Source organism: Atractosteus spatula, chromosome 15, assembly GCF_055471065.1.
Source record: "Atractosteus spatula isolate fAtrSpa1 chromosome 15, fAtrSpa1.hap1, whole genome shotgun sequence".
NCBI lineage: Eukaryota > Metazoa > Chordata > Actinopteri > Semionotiformes > Lepisosteidae > Atractosteus > Atractosteus spatula.
The window spans coordinates 9,488,936-9,515,273 of NC_142720.1; the positions used below are offsets into that span (position 1 = coordinate 9,488,936).

General features: G+C 44.2%; 1 protein-coding gene across 3 annotated transcripts in view; it reads left to right on the plus strand.

Annotated features, from left to right (window-relative positions):
- LOC148819978 (serum response factor-like) overlaps positions 1-26,165 on the plus strand; it is a 40,198-nt gene extending 14,033 nt beyond the window's left edge. The window contains exons 2-9 of one of the 3 annotated variants that reach the window (XM_088934131.1): positions 260-526; positions 894-974; positions 14,575-14,821; positions 18,217-18,381; positions 18,975-19,091; positions 20,773-20,964; positions 21,147-21,223; positions 21,741-26,159. In XM_088934131.1, coding sequence (XP_088790257.1) covers positions 260-526; positions 894-974; positions 14,575-14,821; positions 18,217-18,381; positions 18,975-19,091; positions 20,773-20,964; positions 21,147-21,223; positions 21,741-21,833 — 1,239 coding nt within the window. In that variant the 3' untranslated portion in view covers positions 21,834-26,159. Of the gene's footprint in view, positions 1-259; positions 527-893; positions 975-14,574; positions 14,822-18,216; positions 18,382-18,974; positions 19,092-20,772; positions 20,965-21,146; positions 21,224-21,740 lie in introns of all 3 variants that reach the window. The other 2 variants (XM_088934129.1, XM_088934130.1) reach the window with 2 other exon arrangements.
- The last annotated feature ends 173 nt before the right edge of the window (positions 26,166-26,338 follow it).

The window sequence follows — 26,338 nt, forward strand, 5'->3', positions numbered from 1 at the left end:
GTTCCCAGAGACCCTCAAACTCCCCAGAATTGTGGATTTCAAAGTTGTTAAATCTTGTTCATGTTGACCGGGGGCACACTGGGATTCATCCTGGCAGCTGAGCTGTTTTTGATACCATAACATGTACATGCAACAGAAAGGAGTTGGGGTAGTTTTTCAGCAGCCTGGCTCCAGACGGCGGCCCTGCTGGTGTGAAGTGTGGCCGGCGCTCTCCGCGTGCCCCTCCTGGGCTAACGTGCGCGCCTCTTCCTCCCGGCAGGCGTACGAGCTGTCGACGCTGACGGGCACTCAGGTCCTGCTGCTGGTGGCGAGCGAGACGGGCCACGTCTACACCTTCGCCACGCGGAAGCTGCAGCCCATGATCACCAGCGAGACGGGGAAGGCCCTGATCCAGACCTGCCTGAACTCCCCCGACTCGCCCCCTCGCTCGGACCCCACCACCGACCAGCGAATGAGCGCCACGGGCTTCGAGGAGACGGACCTCACGTACCAGGTGTCCGAGTCCGACAGCTGTGGAGAGACGAAGGTAGGTTCCCTCTGCGCCCCGATCTGCCCTGCCTCCTCTCCTCAGGTGCCGTCATGGGACCCCACTCTCCAGACATCCGCGGACTGGCAGGTCCAGGGCAGAGCGAAAACCAGAAGTGAATGGATCGTTCACTTAACTGGTCTGTATTACCTCTGTTTCCAGGTCTTTTCTCCTGGAGCTTCGTTCTCACTGCAGGACTTTGTGGACTGCGGCCCTCCGGGAGCAGGAGTGAATATCGCTGCCCGAAGTCAGCTAGAAAAAAGTGTGCCGTTGATGCCGCGTCATAAAGGAATTTGTGCAGTTTTGCAGTCTTTTAAAGCTTAATATAGTAAATCCATCCCTTCGTTTTCCACTTTATCCAATCCAGGCTTACGGGGGAGCTGGAGCCTATGGGGGTCACACAGCTGGATGGGATCCTAGTCCATCATGGGGCTCTCGCGCACACACAGTAGGGCCAGTTTTCTTAGAAGCTAGTTAACCTACCAGTATGTCTTGGGACTGTGGGAGGAAACCCGTGTGAACTCGTGGGGAACTCCGAGCCCTGGCACGGCGAGGCAGCAGTGCTGACCGCTGGACTGCTGTGCTGGCCTTCACGCAGTAAATACAGATACGAAGAGAAGAACTTCTTCAGTTACCCCAAAACAATATTATTAGATCAGTATGTGTGCATGTCACTTGAACAGGCTAAAACTCTATGCTTTTGGTGGTGGTGTTGTAGGGGAGAGCTTTAAGTTTAAGTAGCAAATCTTAAGTTAGACCTCAGTTTTTTACTGGCTATCTAGCCACAAAAAAGCTAATTTCTGCAAGGATGCATTGGGACTTTTGAGAACCTCTTTCTTAAGAGTGGCGTTGCCCTGCCTGGGTACACGCGAAGCCGAGCTGGTAGTAGCTGCTAACCAGATTGATGGAGACTGATTTTTATCTCCATGAACTTTTATGCAAAAAGGGCCTTGTCTAATAAAATATTCAGGAACTCGGGGCCGTCACCAGAGACGGAGAGTGACTGTGACAGCCCTAATATGCACACATTAAATATACATGACGGCGTACGTCATCGATATTGTTCTTCTCCAAAATGATAATTCTTCATGTGAGATTACATGTATTATTAAACAGGTTCAAGACCCTCCACCACCCACCTCAGTCTTCATTGTTTGATATTGCAATATACTTCCTTATTTGGACACATCTTGGTGGGAAATTATCCCTCCTCCCCATTATCATTCAGTTCTCGCTTAGACCCTGTGTGCCTGCTGGCCTCTCGGTTTGTGAGAGGAGCTGCACTCGCAAGAGCCTGAAAGATAACGCTGTCCTCTTTCAGTGCCACAAAGGGTGTTAAGTCAATAAAAGTGTTAGTTTTTGACTTTTTAATAGAGCACCGTTATTGGTATTCATGATTCCCTCTGTGCCAACCATTTAGTCTGTAATGAGTTGATGGCTATGAAGATCCTGCAATTTAGAGAATAGTACAAAGATGGAAACTGATGGGTAAACTGGACGTGCTCCAGGAATAGTATGTGATTACAATTGGGCCTAATTTATTGGCTGATTTAAGTTGTAAAAAATCTGCAAAGGATTACGCAGAAGCAAAGCAGGGTTATTCTGTTGCGTTCCACTTGCTATCCATAACTGAACTGGGTTGTGGAGACTGTTGGAGGCTCGGGGTTTTTGAAGTTTGGTGCACTCTGAATAAACGGAAGACCAGATGGAGTCTTTAGATCCATACGTTAGTTTATAGTTGTCATTGAATTGAAAGAACTACTGCATGCCTGTACATAATCAACCCTAAAGACATATTTTATAAGTAATTGCCAGACTAAAGTTTTGATGCAGTGGAATTTGTGTTTGAACCTCTTCAGTTTGGATCAGCCTAATACCCCAATGTCAGAGTAAGAGGGTACAGTTACTTGTCTTTCTGCAACCCATTTGCATGATCTACCATATAATAACTTTAAAAAGATAATTTTACCTTGGTTATGTAATTATTATAAGAAAAAAATGGTAGTTAATCCTCCTCTCCATTAGCATGATAACATTGGTTTGTTCTCTTTCTAGATGATTTGCTAAAACCTTTATCTTCTGGAAGTTTAAGCTCACACAGTTTGAGTTACTGTAGCTTTTCAAGTGTAGTTCCATTTCTAATTGACTGAGCCCATTTGGAGTGCTAGTCAACCCTGAAAGGGTTAATTCAGTTTCCAGTAGAGCTGTTAATAGCGGAGATTGTATGATCCTGTGTGGTTCACCAGGCCTGGAAGTTCGCTCCTGTAGAAGCCAGGTGCTGGTGGCTTTTGTTTCCTTTGCTGTTTATTTGATTTATAAATAATATTTTAAAAAAAAGTTCAACATCTGTTCGCAGGCCTTTTCCATCTCTCTCGGAGTGGTATGTTTTTGATTGCACTTACTGTCCAGCCCAGGGCATGGCCATACATACACACACAGCAATGCTCCTCTCATTGATAAAAATTTGATTCTGCCTCCATGGCCATATATGGTATGGTTTCCCTGCCTGCTCTCTTGGCAGAGGCCTCTCGCATTCCTTATAAGCTGCAGCTGTCTCTGTCTTTGGAGTCCTGTGATTTTTTTTTCTTATTTAGTTAGATTGGGGGGGGTTGTGTGCTTATGTGTAGGGGGGGTTGGGGATGGAAGGGCTGATACTGAGGAGGGCAAATGGAATGGAAACATTTGGCCGAAACATTTCCCTGGATGTAATCTTTTTCAGTTTGGCTGCTAAGGGCTGGGTTGCAAAGCTCTGTTTCACAGTCGCTTGTGCTGTCGGAGATGGGGGCTGGGGAGGAGGGTTAAAAGTTTAGTCTCCCATAAATGTCTTCTGAAAGCAGGCAGAAATTGATCGATCTGGTCAAAGAGGTGTCACTGGGACAGGCAATGTGCTGTGTAAAAGTTAGAAAAACTGTAGGGCTGGGGTGGTCAGAGCCAGTGTCTTCCAATAGGAGGTTCTGCTAGAGCTGTTGTCTGCACCACTAATTAATCATTTTGATCCCCATGTGTAGAGCTGGCAGGTTTTTTTTTTTTTATTGAGTCTGCTGTGCAGTCAGTGTTTTTTCTTTTCTTTGAAACTTCTGTGCCTTTTTCCTTTATAGAAAACTAACATTTAGGTTCAGTAATCTTTTACTGTAAGACACTTGAAGTTACACTGTATGGGATGGTTGTGATAAGGTATAGCCATCTAAAGTGATAGAATGTGAGCACCGTATTAAAGCCACACTGTTCTATGTTAGTTAGGTGCACTGACGATCATGTAACTCGAGACATCTCATTTTCTGCACTGAAAGCTTGTTTGGCAAGCTGATTGATCAACATTTCTTCCAGCGTTGAACCTTCAACACACCTTACAGCCTAAGATGTAGAAGTCTCTCTGCACTGGCGGTGTCTGCTTCTGCACCCCTTAAGGCTTGATTTCTTGGTGCTTTGATTCCCCATGTCAGAACCGGAGGGTGCAGTGAAAGTCTTTCTGTAGCCATATAAGAACCATTTTACATTGATTGTGTAATGTAATTTGCTAGCAGCCATATCACCCTGCAACTCACAACTGGCAGCCCACTGCAGCTCAGCAGGTGTGAGCCTGGTCAGTACCTGGATGAGAGACCTCCTGGGAAAAACAGTTGCCGCTGGAAGAGCTGTTAGTGGGGCCAGCAGCGGGTGCTCACCCTGTGGTCCATGTGGGTCCTAATGCCCCAGTATAGTGATGGGGACACTATACTGTAAACGGGCGCCGTCCTTTGGATGAGATGTCAAACCGAGGTCCTGACTCTCTGTGGTTGTTAAAAATCCCATGGATTGTAACCCCAGTAAATCCCCAGGTAAATTCAGTTCCCACTGGAGCAGATTTCTGACGGAACCTGAGTTCCTTCCATCTTCCCACGTGCTCCTGCAGTGTGGACTAACGGAAAGTGACCGGCCTCCATGTGTAAGGAGTAGTGGACAGGAGCATCCTGTCAGCACAACGATGTCAGCCAGAGTGTGTATTTGCTCTAGGAACTTGTAACCCCTCCCCCTAGTCTTTTCTAGTTGGTTTGGTTATGTTGCAAATTGCCTCTGTATTCAGGATGCTGTGTGTTTACATTTTAACTGTTTCTGTACCAGCACGTTAATGATTAATGATTGTTGAAAGAACCCCAGTGCCTTGTGCATATTTTAGGCTTGTTCCCCTTTTTGATTCCCCAAAAGGAGACGGATACTCCATTGTGGAGCAAATCGGATCTCGGCCCCAGGTCCCCGACGGACTCCAGTCTCCCTGCTCACTGGCTTCCTGTGCTATCACTGCACCATCACTGCTAGGGGTGCTTGGAAAGTCTCGCAGCACTCAGGAGTGCAGAAATAAAACACTTCTCTAAAACCTGTCGGCAGAAGGGTCTGCAGAGGAACGCAGATGGCTTTTTTTATTGTTGTAGTTGTTCATCTCTTGACAAGCAAACAGTCTGTTATAAAGGGAAAGTCTCATGTTTCCCGTTGACGGTTTGTGAAGAAATCCAGGGAGCACACAGTTTGAACCAGTCCCTAAGCTGCAGACTATTTTATCAGGGCACAACCTTGGAAGCTTATAGACTTAGAAACTGCTAAGGCTACCTCACCTGCTTATTCAAGCTGTAGAGAAGGAAGGCAAGGAAATTCAGATGTTAAATATAAGAACAGTTACATCGGAGATGGTGGACAAAACTGTCCTTGAAAGTCACTTCATTGTTAATTGTAAAAATTCCCAAAAATGCCTGGATGTAGTTCTGGTAGCAATTATTTACTTGGAACCAGATGAGATGGTGGTTAATGGCTTGCCTTGATCATACATTTCCTGCTCTGTAATGGTCTCAGCATATAGAAGCACTGGTCCTATAACAGTGTCAATATCTTAATGATTATAAATGTTACTTCTGATGCATTTTTTCAAAAAAGCTTTACAGTGCAATTTTGCATAGAGGTCACTAGGACAACTTTCAAAACGAAGCTCTACTTATTTTTGGCCCACTATTTTTCAGTCAGCCTTCACTAATTGTGTAGTGAATTAAATCAATAAGCAAATGCAAGCTTGGATTAGATTTCAATGCGCAGTGGAGCAGGAGAAAGGCAAAAAAACGCAAGTTTACAAAAATATACCTAATGCACGTAACGCAGACCGAGAGATGATGAAACTGGCTGCATGAATGTTCTGCTTGGGTTTGGACTGGTTAACACAGCTGCTGTTGTTGATTGAGGAATATTTACATGTGGCTATTTGCTGCTTCCTTAAACAACTAATCCACAGAAAGTTTTCTCCTCCGCTAGATGCAGCACTTTCACCCAGTGTCTATATTCAACAGACTGATTACATGATTAAGTTCTGAAAGTGTTTGTTTGTGTAAAGGTGTTGGGAAGTCTTATGTTAAGGCACTATAAAGACTGTATTGGTTAATGTTGTTAGATGGGAGTCACACCAACTGACGAAAAAGTCCTTGCGGATCTGCTGTGGAGTGGAACAAGCTTGGTGGAAGAGGCATTTCTCTAATGGAAGTCATCAGTTCATAAATAAAGTAAATGCCATCAGCAGTAAAATATGAATCTGCATTTATCTTGTTTTTTTATTTTTATGTGGCCATGTAGATTTCTTCACATGTGCTTTCTGCTCACACAGAGACTTACAGGTTTTGTGCACATTTTAGCACAGTATGCTGTGCTCTGCTTGGCTGAACTTTAGTTTATGACCGAACCTGAATTCGAGATCACAGGGTTTACATATTCATAATGGCTCTCAATTATTGTCCCAGTGCTGACGGACTGAGGCAAAAATAGGCCTCTTAACTTATTTGGTCATTTATTTAGAACGCTAGATAACATAATAAATTACTTATCTTGATTTCGCTTTGTGCATTAAGTTGGATTACTGTATTGCCAGGAGTGCAGAAGTAATGTTTTCACTCCACACTTTGATTTCGACACTTGTTTCTTATTTCAGCAGTGTCTCTTAATGTCCAGGCATTGATTTTTACCTTGATCTGTAAGATGATGCTTGGCATCCATTTCTAATTTCAAGTTGTTTGGTTTTTAGGCAGTCAACAATATATTTGCTTTATAACACTCCTAATCTTACGGTTTGTCACGTGCTAATCATACATAGCTTAAATTGTTGCATGTCTGTAAATTGTGGTTCTCAGCTGAATATAAAGAATATCACCTTAATGAATGTAAGTGTTTTCATTCATCCAATAGCGCAATGAATCTCTGGGATAGTGGATGGTGACTCTTTTTTTTTTTTTTATGCAAGATGCTTTTTTAATAAATATGGTACCAGTAAAGAACATGTGATGCACTGAGATGCAAGAAGCCATTTAGAAATACAGTCATGTTAAAACAATTCTGTCTCTTTAAATATTGGGGGAGGGTGAGAGGGGTGAAAAGTGAGTGCCACTGAGATAATGGAAAGTTAATTTGCTCAGATATGCAGCCTTATCACAAGGCTGCTCCTAAATTGGGTGTTTGGTGTAAGTGACTGGGCTGAGAGGCAGTGACAGGGAGGAGAGAGCAGAGAGGAGCCGCAGTGCCAGGCCTGGCAGGGGATTGTGAGAGCGGCTGCCCCCTTCACCGAGAGCCACAGGCTAGGGCACTCGCCATTGGCTGCCCCTCTCCAAATTGGGCTGCCTTGCCTTTTTTAGCACTCCCAAATGGAGCTGTGAATTCCATATGGCTGGCAAACTGACAGATCCCGAGATGGGAGCCGGCAAATGGGAGATTAAGACTGGGACAGGGGAGGGCAGACTGCTTGATTGTCCCTACCTATAGAAGGGGAGGCGGTGTGTGAGGCTCCATTTCTTAACCTTTAACCTGCAAAACTTCCTTTTCCTGTGCTGTGATCCTGTCGTTCTAGAAGGTTTTAAAGTTCTGTGGATTTAAAGCCTGAGTATTCTACATAAAGGCTTTTGTATTTAAATTAAATACAGAACTAAATGCAGTGTGGTGTGAATTATTATTAGCCTGAATGAATGAAGGCAGGGGAGAGGTTTGGATTTCTGTCACTATTTTAATTGCATGTGTTTGAACGGGGATGAAAGCTTTTTGTCCCTTTTTTTTAGTTTTTGTTTCTCGTAATTGTTTATTGGTTTTCAGGGGTTAGACAGTCGAGGGGGCAAGCATTAGCAACTCCAATGCCATTCTTTTAACTAATTTGGGGTAATTATGGCTGAAAAAATACAATCCATTTGTCCCCGCATTTCACTACTGCTTGCTCTAATTCGGGGTCGCAGGGGAGTCGGAGCCTGTCTTGGCAAACTACAGGCGCAAGGTGGGGTACACACTGGAAGAGATGCCAGTCCGTTGCAGGGCACATAGACACTTTTACTAGTTTAAATGGTATAGTAGATTGTATGGCTTTTAAATAACTAGGATCCATGTCAAGCTGGATTTGAACAGGTTTTCTTTTTAGACGTCTGCAGGCAGGTCTGACTGGTGTTTACTGGGCGAGTTGCGGCTGAAAGAGAAGGGGCTGTGAGACGGGGTCGAGCATCACGATGATGCAGATGCGTCTTGACCAGAACACGGCACGCGGGGAACAAAGTGCGAGGAGTCCTGTTGCTTTTCCTTTAAAGCCTCAGCGGAGTCTGGGACCGCAATTTGTTTTCTTAGGGAGATGGGGTGGAGATAAGCAAACTCTTCAGTGTCCATCCCCCTTCTAAGAAAAAATAACCGTAGTCCTTTATCGTCAAGTGCCTTTGCTTTTTTGTTTGAATAGGCAAAGGGCAATGTACTGGAGGACAAGGGAGCTTATCTTTGGAAAAATATAATAATTCATTGTATGTATATAACAATTTTCATCCCAAAAGGCTCAGAGTGCTTTGCATACAGTATAGGAGGGGACAGACATTGTCCACCACTAAAGTGCGTCCTGTCCTACAGGATGCATGGCAGACATTCTGTGTCCCGCAGCCCCACGGCACAGCAGAAGTGAGAAATCACTAGAAATTAAGGAACTTCAGAAAGGTCTGGTTGTTCAGCACACTGTTTTGTGATAAGTGCTGTGGTATCTTTAATGACGAAGTGGACAAGATGTTTCTCATGTCAAAATGGCCATAGTGGGATATTGGGTTCAGGCAATGTTGGCCTAGAGAAAGGAGCGACACCTAGTTGGTCCGCCAATACCATCTGTAGCGGCAACTTGGTTTTCCTTGGAGATCTCCCAATTCCAGTACTCCTCAGGCCCAGCCCTGCTTAGCTTCTGACTTGGCTTGATTGGATCAAGCCGCCGGGTGCTTAATGAAAAACAATAGCAAGAGCCATTTCAACACTGCAGTTAAAAAGGGGAACTGAGCGTCACAAGTGCTAAGACCTGTCTTGTCACTGCAAGGGCTTCCCTGTAGCACTGGTCTAGGCTGAGGTTAAACAGGCAACAATGCGTCTGGCATCAACGCTCCAGTGTTTATTCATCTGATCTGTCCCAGCAGTTACTGTTTCATAATATTGTGGTGCTTTTTAAAATACACTTAGCCGTGGAGAATGTTTATCAAGGTGCCCTTTAGTGTGTCAGCCGGCACCTCCCTGTTAGCGCGGACAGCGAGCCTGGCTCGGAGTGCACATGAAGTGACCTGCCTTATCACTGGGGGAGCCGGGAGCTGCGAGGAGCATCTTGGGCCCCTGCTGTCCAGTGTCCAGCTGCACTGCTCATGTCTGCAGGGCGGGGAGAGGAGCTGTGATCTCAGACTGGGACATCTCGCTCCCCTGCAGTCTTACAGCATGGGCATCTCAGATGGAGGATGATAGAATGGAATAATATTCCCTGCCCCTTGACCAGTTTCAGGTGTACTAATTTCTTGGATTGGGTTGGGTTTCGGGTTAAATTTTTAATGTTAAAGGTAAGCTGCATGCTTGCGTTGGAGGGCACTGTGCTCTGGTTTGTACCCAGAGGTGAAGAATGATTGAATATCCGCCTCTGTGTGCTCGTTCTGTGGGGCTGAAAAGATGGCCTTGCCTGCCTGTACGGCAGTTCCCGGGTGGTGGTGATGGGGGGCCTGGGAATAGGCCCTTTGTTTAAGTTGTGAAGGGGGAGGTGACCTTCCCTTGTTGAGACCCCCTGGTGCGGAGGGAGTTAACAGCCCTCCTGAGCGCTCAGGTTTCCTCTCAGCTGTCCCTGTCCTCAGCTGTTCTCAGCACTTGTTCATGCTGTCACTGTGCCACATCCACAACACATGTTTTCTTTGCCATTGAGCAGACTCGTGCTTTCAAGGGGCTTTTAGGCACACTTAAATTGTGCTTCTTCACTGATGTACAAGCTCCGATGCTTTCTCAGTATTGCTCTTTGATGTTTTTTTTTCCTTCTATAGTGTATGACGGCTCAACTCTTTCATTTTTTTTTCTTTATGTCCCGATTGTGCATTAACACAGTTGGCAAATATTTATAAAAGACTACGTTGGAGGGTGAGTTTACAGTTATTAGTTCAAGGCAAAAGCTTTTCTTTCCAAACAGCAAGGAAATTATAAATATTTGTGGAAATGATAAATGTGTGTGAGAAATATAAGCACTCCGAGTTGAGCTTTGGAGTGCTTGATTGGTACAGCGAGTGGATCCGAAAGGCTATCGCGATCCGCACGGTACGTCCCTTCGTTCACCATGGGTGGTACATAGTCACAGAGAGGTCAGGCAGCTTTTCCTAGGCCAGGGATTGTGAATCTGGCAGCAGAGTTGAGCTTTGTTGCGATTCCTCTTTTCTCTTTTGCAATGTCCCAAGCCCACTCGCTGGTTTTTACGAAGATGTCTGCGCCCCACCTTGGCGGCGGGCAGAGGAAGCTCTGATTTTGCATGAGGCCGCAGCTGGCGGATTTAAGGTTTTGAGAGCAGTGTGTGCAACAGCAGCTGCAGCCACAACTGTGCTTGCGTGTGATCGGCAGCACTAGTCCCCCCATACAGCACCCTTGTGCTGCCCCGCCAGCTTATCGAAGGCGTCCCTGGTGGCAGTGGTGAGTCACCGCAGTCTGAAATGACTAGTGCGGTGTTCAGCACAGAGGCAGCCTCCCTTCACAGCCAGCGTCTGCTGTTTGTGGATGACATTGCTTCATGTAGGTCGGCAAGTCTGGTATAGTAGTTTTTCAAGCTGTAAAATTATTTGAAAATTGTTTTTCTTGTTTTTTTTTATTTGAAACACTGCTTTGCTGTTGTGCAGATGTGACTTTTTGAACCTGAGCAAATGGCTGAGTTTAGGCCCCTTACAAATTATCTCCTGCTTCCTGTTTGAGATTTTGGAAAGTGAAGGGGGGAGCTTATCAGTAAAACTTAGTGTGTGTTCTTAGAACTTGGAAGCCAAGCAGCCTTCTTTAATTGTCCCCCCCTAAACTTTTAGTACCTTTCACCCACTGAATTAGTCACATATAAAACCAGAATGCAGAAGGAGTGCATTTTAACATGGCATTGCAGAAAACTGTCATAAACCTGTTTTTGATTTACCTTATTTGCTGTAATTATTGTATGGACTGCTTTTTATATGTGAAGCATTTTTAGGGCAGTCCTGCATGTGGGATATTTAGGGTGCTCACTATAACAAAACAGGCTCCTAAATTTAAACCCACAGTACAGCAATATTAAGAGTTGTTTATGTATTTTTCTAAACAAATCTTAGACTACCTGACAGAAATATGCATCATTTCCCTTTTACAAGTAATAGTTAAAAAATGATCTCTGCTATCAATTGATGAATTAAGAATCCTAAATAGGTACATAATGATTCTTAAGTATAAAATAATATAAACATTCAATGTGTAATACTACAGAATGTGCTATCGAAATGTAAGAATGTGTGAAAGGGCATATCAAGGTTCCAGAAACCCATTTTCGGTGCAGAAATATAATTTATTAAGATATACAGCCATAACAAACCAAACCAGATACAACATAGAGCCAATAATTGAGCCTATAAATTGTTCAAGAGGAATTTTAAAACTTCTAGCCTAATGTCATAGCCCTCTTGAATCTTTAGAAAGCATTAAGACCTGAAACCTGTACAACCACCATGCAAACCTAAAGATATTGAGGAAACAACAGAAGTGAGCAGAAAGTTTCCCAAAATGGACATAGACAAGACTTATGAGTTCTTTTGATTAAATCCTTTTGTTTTCAGGGATTATAACTTTGAATTGATCAAAGCTCATTATGAAAACGAGTAAAGGAGTGACAGGAGGACTGTGGTGACAAGCTCATCATACCTTATTTTCGTCATGGCTGTAGTTTGTGGGCTAGACCTGAGTTTGTTTTACCAGGAAATGGAAACATTTGCACGGTAGCGAGACCTAAATCGGCGAGAAGAATCCAGTCATAATTGATCGCAAGTGATAGTGGCTGTAGGATTATCGCATGTGATGACAAATGTTTGAAAAATACTTGCCAAGTGATTTCTCTGAGCAGGAAAACCTGTCATTGGCCAATCCCATTGCCCAGTACTGCCGAAGATCAGACTACGGCAGCACAGGAGCCTGTAGTGAAGAAGGCCAGGGAGGAATACCACCAGCCCATCCAAATCGACCCAAAAGCATTTACATGTTGGAGTTGAAGTTGGGAGGAATAAGCATCGATCTATACATTTGACTTTTTGATATTCCTATCCATTAAAATACCTGTTTTTGCGGTGCAGGCATTAAAAGTGTCTTTGTTTTATTGTTACATTGCTGTATTAAAAAAACAAAACGTGGGAGGGTGTGATTTTGACCCGTATGGTTGCGTATTCCCTGTTTTTTACATGATGTACCCGGCAGGGCAGAGGATGGCTTGATTTGTAGAGCCTCCCCTCCCCGTTTCCTGAGCTGGCGTGGGGGGCCAGCCTGCCTCCTCCGAGCGAGGGCCCGCTGCTGCCGAGGGGCTGGGATCTGCAGGCCCCCTCCCTCCTCCGCATGTCCCTCAACACCCACTCGCTCTCGCCCACCCCACAGCCACGCACCGCAGGAGCCGTGACTCAGGCCTGACTGTCGCGCAAGGACTCATTTATTATTGTTTTTTAAGAAGATGGGAGTGTGAATCGGCTTGCTGTGCCTCGGTGGAGATGGGCTGGAGGAGTCTTTCACCTCTTACATTAGGCTGCCATCATCTGGTCGTTCTCCAAATAGTCCAATCCTGGAGAAACCTCGTTCTAAAAAAAATGTCTCCCCGTGTTCTTCTCAACCTTGTGAAGACACAAGTAAAGGCTAAAAAGAATTGTTTTAATACAGTGACCTGCATTAGCGTCATCCAAATATATCTTCCCTTCAAAAGCTAGCTCCGAAAGCTGTTGTCATAGAAACCTTCCATAAAACAGGGTGCCTCGACTGAACTTTTTTTTTTAATTCCCTTCAAGGTTGTTTTCCAGACTGCAGGCACATAGGCAGTACCAATCTAGAGAAAAAGCGATTCACTTTTGAATCTTGGTCAATATAATTTGGGGGTAAGCTGGTCTAGACCTAAGAACGGTCAAGACCTGTGATTCCAGCCACTGGTAATGTTTTTTCAAAGATGTAGGAGACATCTATTACAATACAGAGTGAATCGTGCTAGCTTTAGAAAGAATCCTTATACAAAAAGCTTTTTTTCTCCATTTGTTACTGTGACTGAAGAGTGCTGTTCGTCCTTTTCTTTGAGAGTTCGGTCTAGCCAAGGCAGTCCTGTGCTACCATATCGGTAGATCTTGTTGATCGTCTGTGCCATGTGGTGGAATAATGGCTAAACGTCTGGACTAGGAATTAATGTGCTCCTCTCTGATCTGTGTAACCCCTAGTCGTCACACACGTGTAGATCCCTGCAACAGGACAGCAACAGCCGGTTCAGCCCCGGGTGACTGTGTCCACCCTGCCCTGGGCAAGTTCTGCTCAGCTGGAGAATCCCAGTTGCAGTGAGCCAGTGACGTGACCCAGACTAATTAGTTTAGTTTTAACTGTACTTTGTGCATTTACTCATAGAGCTAAGAAATGTTTGTTTTTTCCAAGAAATGCCTTCCCTGGCTACTCTAGTACTATCTCTACTGGGAGTTTTCAATAACTAGAATGTTTCTTGTGTAGTTCATCTAACAAAATAAAGACTTGCTTATTGCTTTGTCCTGGATTTGTGGCGAGGGGCAGTTTAAGAGGTAGTCGGTCTAACTCCTGACACATATCTTCCCATCACCCCCTCCTTTGGTCAGCTCTTTGTAGGTTCCTCCTGTAGCTGAGTTGACGAGGGACTGTAAATAGAATAACCTTTTATCTCCAGAAGCACCTGTTCTGCTGCAGTAATGGATTCCACAGAACCTCATAATCCTGAGGTGTCTCATTCCCCATTGCTACAACAGTTGTGTAGACTGCTCCCAAGCCCTGTGCTGTACTGAAGGAGTCACACCTGCTGGGAGTTGTTGACAGAGCAGTCCAGGTTTATAAGTGCTGCACTACCCCCTGAACTGAGAGTTTCACAGCACTTTTGTTACTTTCATGGTCTGTGATTGTCACCTGCCATTTTATTTCATCGTTTAACAAAGTGCAGATCTTTTCGGCTCTATTTAAATGACCTTCTTGGACCACTAAGCTAACTAACCAGTGTGGTGGCACTGTAGCTAAGGATCTGCGCCTGTGGCTGGATGGTTGCCAGTCGTATCCTGCAGCCGGCAGAGGAATCCTACTCCGTTGGGCCCCTGAGCAAGGCCCTTAACCCCAACTGCTCCAGGGGCGCTGTATGAATGGCTGACCCTGCACTCTGACCCCAAACGTCTCCCCTGTCTGTGTGTCTCATGGAGAGCAAGTTGGGCTATGTGAAAAAGACAAATTCCTAATACAGGAAATTGTATATGGCCAATAAAGTGATCTTATCTTAAGCTACGGCTCATAACCATATAGCGTGAGGGAGCCGGGGGGGGGGGGGGCTTCCATCTTTTATTCTTGGGGTTTCTCTTGTGTTGCCACTCTTAGCCATTATCATGATGAGAATGGAGGCTCCCAGCTTAATCCAGCCCAATCATGCATTTATACACAGTCCCTCTCAGGAACAACCCTGCCTCCCTTTCTTCAGTTCAGTTATTTGATTGAATCTGGTCTGGCATGTTGTTCTGTTGCCTGGGACGTCACAGTGTCCTCTCTGTCGCCCTCTGCAGGACACACTGAAGCCCGCCTTCACAGTGGCCAGCCTGCCTGGCACCACCTCTTCCAACCCCACGGCCCCAACCACCTCCACCACCATGCAGGTCAGCAGCGGCCCCTCCTTCCCCATCACCAACTACTTGGCGCCCGTCTCGGCCAGCGGCAACACCAACAGCATCACCAGCGCCAACGGCACAGTCCTCAAGACCACAGGCTCCTCGGGGAGCGTCATGCAGCTGCCTGGGGGCTTCTTCATGTCAGGTAGGCAGGCGGAGCTGCCGGACCGGGCAACAGGGCACTGTTGTGGGCGGTTTCTTGGTAACCCTGATGGACTTCCACATTTTGCGTTCGATCTAGAAGATAACTGGGTAGCTTGTTCCATATGCCCGTAACCCCTTTGGGGGGGGGGGGGAAACCTGTGGACGTTTTTCAGCTCAGTCCTCCCTATTTTTGAGCTTCCCCCCTTCTCAAGTTTGTTTTTTGGGGGTGGTTTTCAAAGGTTTGCAGCAGTATTGTCCATAAAAGTAGATGCAAGTGGTCTTACATCTGTTGCTGCTGTAGAAAAGGAAGCAATGCAGAGTCCCCACAGTCGGCACTAAAAGAGCTAAGCCCGTAATTATTAATGAATATTCAATGAAGACTCGCAGGTCTTGTGGTGAAATTATCATTTAGCTGTATTGCAGGGATTTACAGCTCGGGTAATGAATACTAATCCTGACATGGTACTTTGTTCAAGCAACATTAGAATTCTTATGGAAAAACTCATGTTTTCAACACGTACTGCTTGATTATGATTTCTGAGATGGCGTGTTTTAGGCAGGAGAACAAACTCTCATTTTCAGGCTCCGGATTGTTTTTTGCAAGGCTCTTCATTTTAGTCAGATAAAAATGGTATCCATTTTTTGAAATGTGGCTTACCCTTTTTATTAAGACTTGCCTAAGCAGTAACTTGTGTTACAGTGCTTTAAAATCTTTCATGGACACCTTTTGGCTTTAGGTATTCCAACAACAACAACAAAAGTGTCTGTGTAAGCTCTAATGTTTAATTTGAAAAAAGCCACATTGTGAGATGTTTGGAAACATCGGATCTGTGATGTGGTGCTGTGCTGTGTTTGCAGTGTACCCACTGCTGCAGTGGGTCTGTCTGGCCTCTCTGTTCTGCCTACTGTCTCTCAGAGACCCATGGGAAGAATTCCAGATGATGACATCACAACCCCAATGGAATCAGTGTGGAATTCATTCCTCTTTTAAGTTTCTTGGACAAATCACGCCAAAAACCTCACATTCTTTCACTCTCAGAACAGACTGAACCACAACAACTCAAGTTCCTGTGTCCAGTCTGGTTAATATTTTTCACTTGGTATTATTGCAGTTGTCAAATACGTCATCTGTTCTATGTGTTGTTATTGTACAATTAAAAAATAAACAGAAAATTTAGACAAGCAGCAAAGAAACACTTAAAGGTCAGATTGGATGTTGTTCCAGTAGTTGCATTGAAAGATTTTTTTTTTAAATGGTAGTGTTCTTGCTCCTTTAATACATGTTATTGAGCTGTTATATGAGTAATGCGTGGATTACTTCCTAAATTTGCTTGAAAAGAATTCTACAGGTGATGAAAAGCAAGTGACAGCTATTACCTAAGCGATCCAAGGATCTCATCGGCATATTTCTTAAAAATACCATGCTGTCTGCTTCAACGGTGTAGAAGCGTAAGCTCATCCCAGGTGCCCATGACTCGTTTGTCCCTCTCTGTTTTAAATTCACTTCTACATAGTCTCCACTTGTGTCCTCTGGTTTGTGTTTCACTGTTGATTAGTGAAGTTCATTGGGTTGACTATGAATCTTTTGTCGTGTACAGAGGTGACTACAAGGCACTGTCTTAGCATATTAGTGTAGGACATTCATAAGCCCAACAGTTTATCAGGTTGCTCTAGAACAGAAGTTCACAACCCTGGTCCTGGGAGACCCCCTTGTCTGTTAATTTGTGTTTTAACTGAGTGTACTAATCACTTTTACTAATGAACGGTATTAATTGGATCTGTTTGCTTGTGTAGCCTGTTGTTTAATTGTTTCTTCTCTCAGTCGAGGTTTCAAAAATATGCTACTTTAAGTGTATTGTTCCAGTAACTTAAGTTACAGATTTGATGCAACCTCTCTTCGGGTTTGTCCCTGTCCTGAAAGATGACACAATTTAAGATGAACAGAGTAATAACAGCGGTCAGAGTAGGAATGACCATGTATGAGAGACTCCACAGTTAAAACTATCAGTTACAAATCCAATTGAACTTTAAGAGCTGAAAACATACATCAAAATGGAGAGGCAGTTAGTTTGTGATTAAAAACTGGAACAAAGCCCCTAGGTCGTCTTCACATACTGCTTTCTGAAGCACTTTGTTTCCCATTTTATGTCTTCAGTTTGATTGTGCCTTTTGCATGTAGCACTTATTATATTTAATGTCACTTGCCAAGTCTTTGTTCAGTCTTGAGTTATGTTGAAATCTTTTTGAAGTTTCGTTAAAGGTCTGTGAATAATCTGGTTCCCTTTACTCCAGTTGGTAGAGTACCATCAAGCTGTAGGGATTTATTTTAACTGCTCCCGGTGCCTGAAGTATTTTGCCTTTGCTCTGCTCTTGCGAACTCCACTCTTCTAGTGGGTAGAAACTGTATTTAGCTGTTTTCTGCACTATGCATGAGCCTGCTGTGACCAGGCACCCTTGAACAGTGACTTGCCTGCGCAGTGAGAATGGAGTGGACAGGTGTCTGTGATTCCTGCTTCTGTGTGACAGTTTTTCCATTGTGTAACAGGGCCGAGCACAGCGTCTCTTTCCATGAGCTGGTGCATTCTCATGTGACAGACAGGTGCTTCTTGGTGCTGAAAAATAAAAAGACATTGTGTGTGTGTGGCCTGTCTTCTTATTCATAAATCCGGCGAGACAGGATGGGTAGTGGGTAGCCCCACTCTGTCATTCATGAGCTCTGACCTTGAACATGTGACCTCAAATAGCTGTATGGCTGACCGTTACATTACAGATGCATTAGGCTAATTACTATTTGTCAAAGGTCTATTTTAGTGTTCTCCACTAAATATTGTGAAGGAGGGCCACAAGAGTAACTTGCCAGTGGAAGACCGCATGGTATTAGAGCTCTCCAAATTCCCTTACATTAATGTGAAACAGTATGAGTTCAACTTTTAATCATCTTAACTTTTGGAAAGAACCTGATTCAAATGTTTTGCGCAGCAACTAACAGCAAAAACAGATTTACGATTTGAAGTTTTTTTTATTGGCTGGACTAACTGATTAATGGGACAGTGGTGGCAGCAACAGAGGAGCTTCAGTACAAATGATTTATATAGATGTACGTGATGGAGGGTGTAAGGGTTATATCAGAGCTGCTACTGGGGTTCTTTGGTCTGTGGGGGTGTATAATGAAGACCACCAGTCTGGTGTTTTCGTGAAAGCTGGTAGACGGGTGGATGTTGTTGTGTTCATATACCAGGTATAAAAAAAGCAAGAGGGCTTAGTCTGAGGTCCAGTATCTTCTGAATGCTGCTGCAGGATTAAACTAGTACTGTATATGCTGATACTTGAGGAATAGGGAGAAGACAGCCCGAGCCAACAGCAGCAGCATGTAATACATGTGTGTGTTTCCCACAGGCACTACACTTCCACCCGGCACCCCCACGATTCCCATTGCGCAGATGCAGTCCCACTCTCTGGCCATCCAGGGTCAGCAGGGTCAGGCGATCACAGCCACGGCTTCGCAGGCACAGCAAGGGCAGCAGGCCGTCTTCCGCTTCCCCGCCACGGTCTCTCTCACAGGTCAGTGTCCAGCCTGGATGTGCAGGTACAGACGTCGGGCCCTGATTTGTGGTTTCGTTTTATTTGATTGACGAGCGGGCAGGCTATCAGAACTTCAAGAAGGGCCTTAGCTTTTGGGAGTGAATGACAGACACTTACAGCAAGTGCTCAGAGCCCTTATGTGCAGTTTGGCCTTCACCTGTCTGGGTACTTGACAGTACCTTCTGTACATACCTGAATACCAGGAACAGCTGGTGTTTAAGGAAGGACTAGTGCTGTGACACAAATACTTGTCATTTTATATTCTGTTACATTCATAATGTACATTACTTGGGTAATACCTTAAGATGAACAACAGACAGGGATCTCTGCTTGAATGGGTGATATGCTCAGCTCCTTTAATGCATTCTTAGTCCTCGGGCCTCTGTGGACCTCACAGCACAGACAAGATCACAGCTGTTGGGGTGGCAAGACAATACCTGCTAAAAGTGAAGAGCAGGGAATGCCTTGTGTGAAAAACACTGTGAAAAAGTTAATTTTATCAATGGTTCAGCAGAGCTTTGTCTTAGTAGCACTGTTGTGAACCTACATTTTACGTTTTCTGTACCTGCCAGGAGGACCGGTGTCTCAGCAGATACAGGCAATCCAGGTGCACCCCTCCACACAGCAGAGCCCGGCCAGCACCAGTGAAAGCGGACCGGAGATCTCCCAGGCCTCCACCAGCTCTGCAGGTAACCAGGCACAGATCGCTAGCTCCCACATGTACACACACTCACTTGCCACAGCCCAGGACAGCCGCAGCTGAAGAGATTCATGCTCGCACCTGCAAATTGTCTGCAACGCTGTCATCCTCACTGATCTCCACCCAAATGGTTGTGTTTCATTCCAGAGTAACTTCCTTTTCTGTGCCCCAATACAAACAAGATGCTTTGGTTCACCGCAGCCACCCGTGTGAGCAATGATTGTGTAACACCGTTCACAGACACAAGCACACAGGGAACGGTGTGGCCGTGCACATGGTGCGTGTCTGGACTGCCAGACTTTAGTGCCCGCGATGACGCTTACACAGCACCACACTCACAATTTCATGTCTCCCTATCTGTACCTGTACCTGAAGGCAGAGCACATACACCCACTACTCAGAACATAGCGCACACCTGCAGAATGGAAGCAGACGCACCATCACCTTCTCCTCCGGGACCACCATTGCAAACAAAACGTCATGAAAAATGTTAATCAGCTCCACTCTGTAGGATGAATTGTTTTACCCTGGATATGCATTAAGAAAAGAATCCTTTTCCTTTCCTGTCTTTTTACAGTTCCAAAATACAGTTTAGATCGTTTGGTTGTTATTATAGTAGTTGAATGATATAAGAATTCCATGTGTTTCTTAAAGGATCCTAGAGTCAACTTCAGCTGCTCACTTGGAAGTTGGTTCCATAATTCTGTTAAGAAATCTCCTGTTTGTTTTGAATGTTGCTAAAAGCTTGATTTCCCTGGGTCCTTGTAAGACACTGCTTGATGCAATAGTAAGTGCTGTGAGAATGCTTTTCTGGAGGCTTCAGCTTTGATTAATTATGAATGGATCAAAATATTTCAGATGGATGGAGTATAATTCATTTTCTGGCATAGAATTCCCTTTATCAGAGCTTTTACAAAACCATTGCTTGTTTCCTATGAAGCAAAACAGCTCATCTTCCAGCATAAACAGTGGTTTTCCCTTATCTTATAGTGCCACCTAGTGTGTGTTGCTTTTAATATCAAGCCGGAATATTTTCAGTGATTTGCAAGAGTGAATGAAGTGTCTCATCTGTGGATAGGTTGTAAGAATCACGTTCAGTTTAGAATAATAATAATGAAGGGTACTGTGGACATGTCTGGTAAAAAAAAAAATTAAAATCCTGATAGGCATTGTGCATAAGAACAATTACAAATGAGAGGAGGCCATCTAAAACTTTTAGCTACTAACTACCAAATTAATTAAAGGATCTCGTCCAGCTTTTCTTTAAAGAAACCAGTGTATCAGCTTCACCCACCCTAAGTTGCCAGTACAAGGGCTCTGAATACTTGTAACAAGTACCCTTACGGGTGCATTCAATTCCTTCAGCATGTGAGTGCAGTGTAGGACACTTCTTGAACTCTGGGAATGTATTTGGTTGCTCTTCTCTGTACTGCTTATAATGTGGCAAATAAAATTGTACAGTCTTCTAAATGAGGCATTACTAGCACATTTTACAATTCTAATGTAATGGTCCTTGGATGAAATAGTACTGGATTTGAATTGAATTGTTTTGAATTCTCCTGGCAGTGCAGAGGCATCTGCCAAAAGTGTGAGGAGGTGAACCTCAGGGGAGTTGTGGATCTGAAAAGTTAATGTGTGTGCACTGCACCGTCTTTTCTGTCTGCCCTCAGTCAGCCTTCCCGCCACCATCGTCACCTCCTCTGTACCCACCTCCATGGCAGGTCACATGATGTACCCCAGCCCCCATGCGGTCATGTACGCCTCCACGCCCACGCTGGCAGACGGCAGCCTGGCGGTGCTCAACGCCTTCTCACAGGCACCCTCCGCCATGCAGGTCTCCCACACGCAGAGCCAGGAGCAAGGTGAGCTGATGGAGGGCTGGAGCCTGGTCAATGTGAGCTGGGTGGGAGGGGCTATAGAGGGGGTGTGGTCAGAGGGGAGGAGCCAGAGTCAAGCGAGGGGAAGGCCATCTGTAGCAGAAGGACCATAGTTATCGAGTGTAAGAAGCAAAAGGAGAAACTAACAAGGTGTGTTGTGTTTTTAGGCGGAGTCCCTCAGGTTTTCCTCACAGGACCTCCAGGAACAGTGCAGATCCCAGTCTCCGCTGTGCAGCTACACCCAGTACGGAAAGACGTATATATTTCACAAACTAATGTTCGTTTCTTGTCGTCCACACAACATCACTGAGACACCTCATCAGTGATTTCTCTATTTTTCTTTGTTATATAGTTATATAGTCTCTTTTACATGTTTTAAACAAAGTAACAAAGTAACAAAGTAAAATCTCATAAATGCACCTGCATCCTCTACTCTTTACTCTCAAGAACATGTTTTTGCCTAATTGTACCTTAGCCTGACATGGATTTGGGAATGAAGAGGAAAATGCCTGATTCACATAATACGACACGATATTTTTACAAATAATCTTGAAAATTATTTTTCCTGGCTTTAATCACTATTTGAACTGCATTCTGCTTGTTTACAAGAAACTGAGTAGCGTGCAGTGTACTGCCCACGGTTCTGACAGGTGGAACTTTATATTGCGGGTGGACAGGACAAGAGAAGAGTGTTGTAATCACTGTGATGTCTGATCCGTGTTTGACCGCTGCCTCAGATCTGCCTCTCTGCTGTGTTGTAGATGGTGCTTGGCCAGCAGCCCAGCAGCAGCAGCAACCTGACCGAGCTGCAGGTGGTCAACCTGGATGCCCCTCACAATACCAAAAGTGACTGACTGATGTGCAGACTCACGGACACACAGGCATCGAGGCCAGGAAGCCCAGACCTTATTTTATAGAGACTGCCGCAACTATTTATTGTGATGCCTTTTTACAGCATTTGTTCAAACTATAAGAACATAGGAAGAAACGAGGCGTTGCTGCAATGTCCTTGGATCATGTTCTTGTATAACTGAGAATGTCTTTTTGTGTGTGTGTGCTCTTTTTAGTGAACTGTTACTGCAACATGTGCACACTGCAGGTGCTGCGGCTTCTCACTTCAGCCAAAGAGACATTCGTTTGTGTGTGTTGTGTTTGTTTGAGAGATGGGAGGGGGACAGGGCAAGGCAAGGGAACCAAGGAGGTCCGAAATTGTACATAATTCTTTTTTATTTTGAAAGAGAAACTATTTTTCGCCTGTTTGTGCAATGGCATGTGGCTGTTTTTGTTGTATTCTTTTCGTTTGTTTTAAGGAAAGTGAGGAGCCAAGGAATATTCTTGGGGAGACCGGAGATAAAGGCCCTGTGGTACATTGGAACTGAGAGAATCAAGTGCCAAATTAGTGCTGTCTCAGTGAAGGGCTCCAGTCCCTCAAAGGTCTTTGTACTGTCATGAAAGACACCCCTCAGTGGCAATTGTGTGGCAGCGCACTCTGTAATGACAGACAATGTCAACATGTGGTGCGAGGAGGAAGGGAGGTATGGCTGTTAACACTGCATTTGTATGTTTAACCAAGGTATTGTTTTACACTGTATGCATCCTCGACTGGGTATTCCCTTGTTGTGCTTTTTCTTTTACTGGACAGCTGCTACCATGCTCTGCCTGTTTACAAAATCAGTTTCACAGACTTGCCTTTGCACTCTTTGTAAGATGAAACTACTGACGTTTGCTGGAAAATGTCTTCTCCATGACAAGTCCTCAGTAGGTGGCGTTTCCCTGAACAGCAACCCCCCGCCCCAACATTAATCTGTAAAACAGAGAGGAGGAGAGGACAAGGTCAGCCAGTCACAGGCCCCGCCGCCCCACCCCTCCAGCGTGCTGGGAGAGCACCTGTGCTCCCACATCTGTGCCTGTGAGCTGGTGGGAGAGGTCAGAGGGACAGCCTTTCTGTGCAGGCTTGGCCAAATGAGCTGAGCAGCGTTTCCACAGGCCGAGCAGCCCTTCTCATCTCTTCCCCAGTTTAAACTGGAGCCGCACCTGAGAGCATCACGTTCTCCCCTTTGAACAAGACTGTTCCCCCCCCCCCCTTTTAGTTTAATAACGAAAACGGGTATAAGACCATGAGAAACATTTTCACTTATCAGGTTTTTGAACTTGAATCAATCATACATATCCAACATTGTCTACACTCGCCAAAAACATAGCAGTAAGATGTACACTTATGTTTTTTAATTTAAATTTGGCTAGGAAAAATACTTTAAATGATGACTTTGTACATGAAATTAAATGCATATGCTAAATTGCATTGCTATAATCAAACTTTAGTATTTCAGTGTCTTCAGAAAACATTTTTGGAGTGGATACGGTCCACAATGATGATATGGGAACTCCATGACTAAGTGGTTATTAGTATACGAACACATAGATGCACTCTGTACCTTGATAACTCAGGAAGCACTGCCGCTCAGCCCCGTGAGATGTGGGGGACATGACTGACCGAGAGATGGCCTCAAAAACCGCTGCTGGCAGCAGAACAGTACTTGCGCAACCTGGCGACATCACAGCGCACAGGCCCAGCCTCAGATCAGTCTTTCAGCTGCTCTAACCACTGATCCTGTGGCAGTTGTTTTACTTCTGGCAGCCTGCAAGCCGTAGAATACTCCAGGATTTTGTCTGTTACTCCCCGTGCTCTGCAGGAGTGCCTGCTGGCCCTGATTGCTGTGTGAGCTCCACGGTGATACGGACACGCAGTTCGGCTCCAGGGGCCTGATGTGCAGCCATAGCCAGGCTCCTCCCCCACTGTCCTGGTGTAACCCCCTTCACGTTTGCTAATATGTCTCACTTTTTTTTGCCACTTTGAATTGTTCAGAAATCACATTTCCTTATCTGGCCTGTACAGAATTCAGGAGTATTACTGTTTTTATGACCTTGCACAGTACTGCTCTGTAAACATGCACGTACTGTACAGTGTGGGGATTCTTGTCAGAGTGATCCTCCTGTGCCCTACCTGATTTTCTTATTTAAATCTCAACCTTCTGCTGATGAGGTTATAAAACTTGAGAGGAAAATTATTATTTTCTTAGACCGTGAATTCCTCCCCTTTTTTAGAAACAGTTTTAAATAACACATGCCTGATGTTTTTAATGTGGTTGAAATCTATGGCCTCGTTATAGATCATGCAAGTTCAGGAGCTTGACGCAGACTTTTAGTGCTTTGTTTGCAAAAGCAGACCCTTCAGTTGTTTGTCATAAGTCCGCAGATAAAAATAATTGAAAAGTTTCTTCATCAGCACTCCATTTCATAGACGCTGCATACCAGCGGAGGCCTTGAAACCATGTCAGTGAAAGCTCCTCAACTGCAAGTTTTTCTCTTGCTAGATTGTGCCCCCAGGAATTCCCGTTGCTCCTGCTCCTGCTCCTGGTCTTGTATGCTGCTGCAGGAGGGTAATTTACTGAAATCAAAGTGCAGTGGGGAGATTCTGCCCAGTGCTGCTGAGCAGGGCCATTGTGTGTGTGTGTTAAAGGTACTGTGAGATAGTGTTGGAGGGCCAGGGGCTGATGCTCTCGTGATTTACAGTATGCTGACAGAGTTGAATGCAGTAGTTATTCTTAAAAAAATGAGAAGACTGGCTACAGGAAAAACAATATGTCGCTAGGTGTTTTGTTGCGAAATCTGTCAATCAGACTTGCTGTGCAGATCCTTGGCTCGTCTGGAGCATCTGTGTTTTCATTTGAACTCTTTCAGTACACTTGCGCTCTGCCAACAGCTCTGGGGACCCTTTTTTCACAAAGATTAATTTGGGAGAGGCCAGTAGAAGTCTGAGATTGTTTAATGTTTCTCCAACGGTTCTTTCATTATTCATATTAACAAAACTCCAATTTCTACTGAAGTCCCTTTGAACATAACACAAAATATGAATCTCAGACTTTGCTCCCCAGCGTATACACATTTCTGTAGAGTCCTTGGTGCTGTTGGTGGTCAAATTTTACCTTTGAATCCTGACTTTAAATTAGGTGAAAAATGTAATGCAGGCTTTCCTTCTGTTCATCATCGTGGACCTTTGAGTCTAGTCATGCTTTGGCTTTGAATGTAGTGGCCCAGACTGGCTCTCCAGGGTCTGAGGCACAAGGCTGTGCCATTGGAGCTCTTCCTGGCTGCAAGGTGGTGCAGCTCTCACCGTGTTCACTTTGTATCTGTGTACATGTGTCCGAAGGCATTCACATAGGAACAGCTACTGTAGTTTTTGTACCTTGGAGATGCAAAAAAAAAAGCCTTGAAATATTATAAAAAATATTTTTCTAGGTGTTTTGATTAAATATTTATGTATTTTAAACCTGGGGGATGTTCTCTAGTTATCTCTTTTGTGTGTTAGGTTCGTATTCCCTCATTCCTTTGTGGCTGAATGTTTCTCCTCCGGGCATGGAGTCGAGATTCAGGCTGATTCGGGGTAGTGATGTTTTCTTTTGGTTATACAAACAAATGCCAGTTGATTCCCAGCACTGATTGTTTTTAGGCCAAAATGTTTTAGTTTGAAGTTTCCATTCAAATTTCATGCGTATACCTATACAAGTTTTGCCTTTTATTACTACCTGTGTAAACAATGCCTCACTCGAAGCCATTAAACAATCACAATGTCTTTTTAGGAACATTTTGTATATTTAACACTTAAAATCAATCCAATGCAATAAAAATGCAATTGTTTAAAATTTGTTTTTCCTCTTGACTGTCATCCAACCATGTATCTGGTCAGACTGAATCCTACAGTATTAAACCTCAGTATGATAATTCCTATCCACCAAAATCTTTCTCACACCCTGCCTTGCTGAAGTCTAGTTTTTTTCTTCCATTAGTTAAGTGATAAACATCAGCAAACCCAGTCTCTACCAAGCACTGAATTTTAAACAAGACTTGTATTAAATTATAATTTTGCTCCACACGCTAAACAAAAGACACAGCATAAACCTTGATGTATTTTTTTTATAATTAAGAGAATAGAAATATGAATTGTACACAAGATGTCTTTATGATATGTGGTAAGATTATTCTAAAGAAAACTCGTTTTTTGTAGTTTGTTTTTATTAACTTCCAGAGTTTGTCTGCGGAGTTTATGTATGTAACATGGTAACTCTGTACAGAGCTTTTCTTTTGTAAAAAAAAAAGAAAAAATATAAACAAAAATCTTCAATAAATGTATCATTTGTGAATTCTTTGTCTGAATTTCGTGGCCCGTTAGCTGTAATTGTTTATATGTGTTTGTGTATATAACAGTGCGTTAAAAACCAGATGCTGGGACAGTTCACAAACTAGGAAATGCATTTTCTTAAACACTGCTTCAGTATATTTAAAACCACAAATAGTAGGC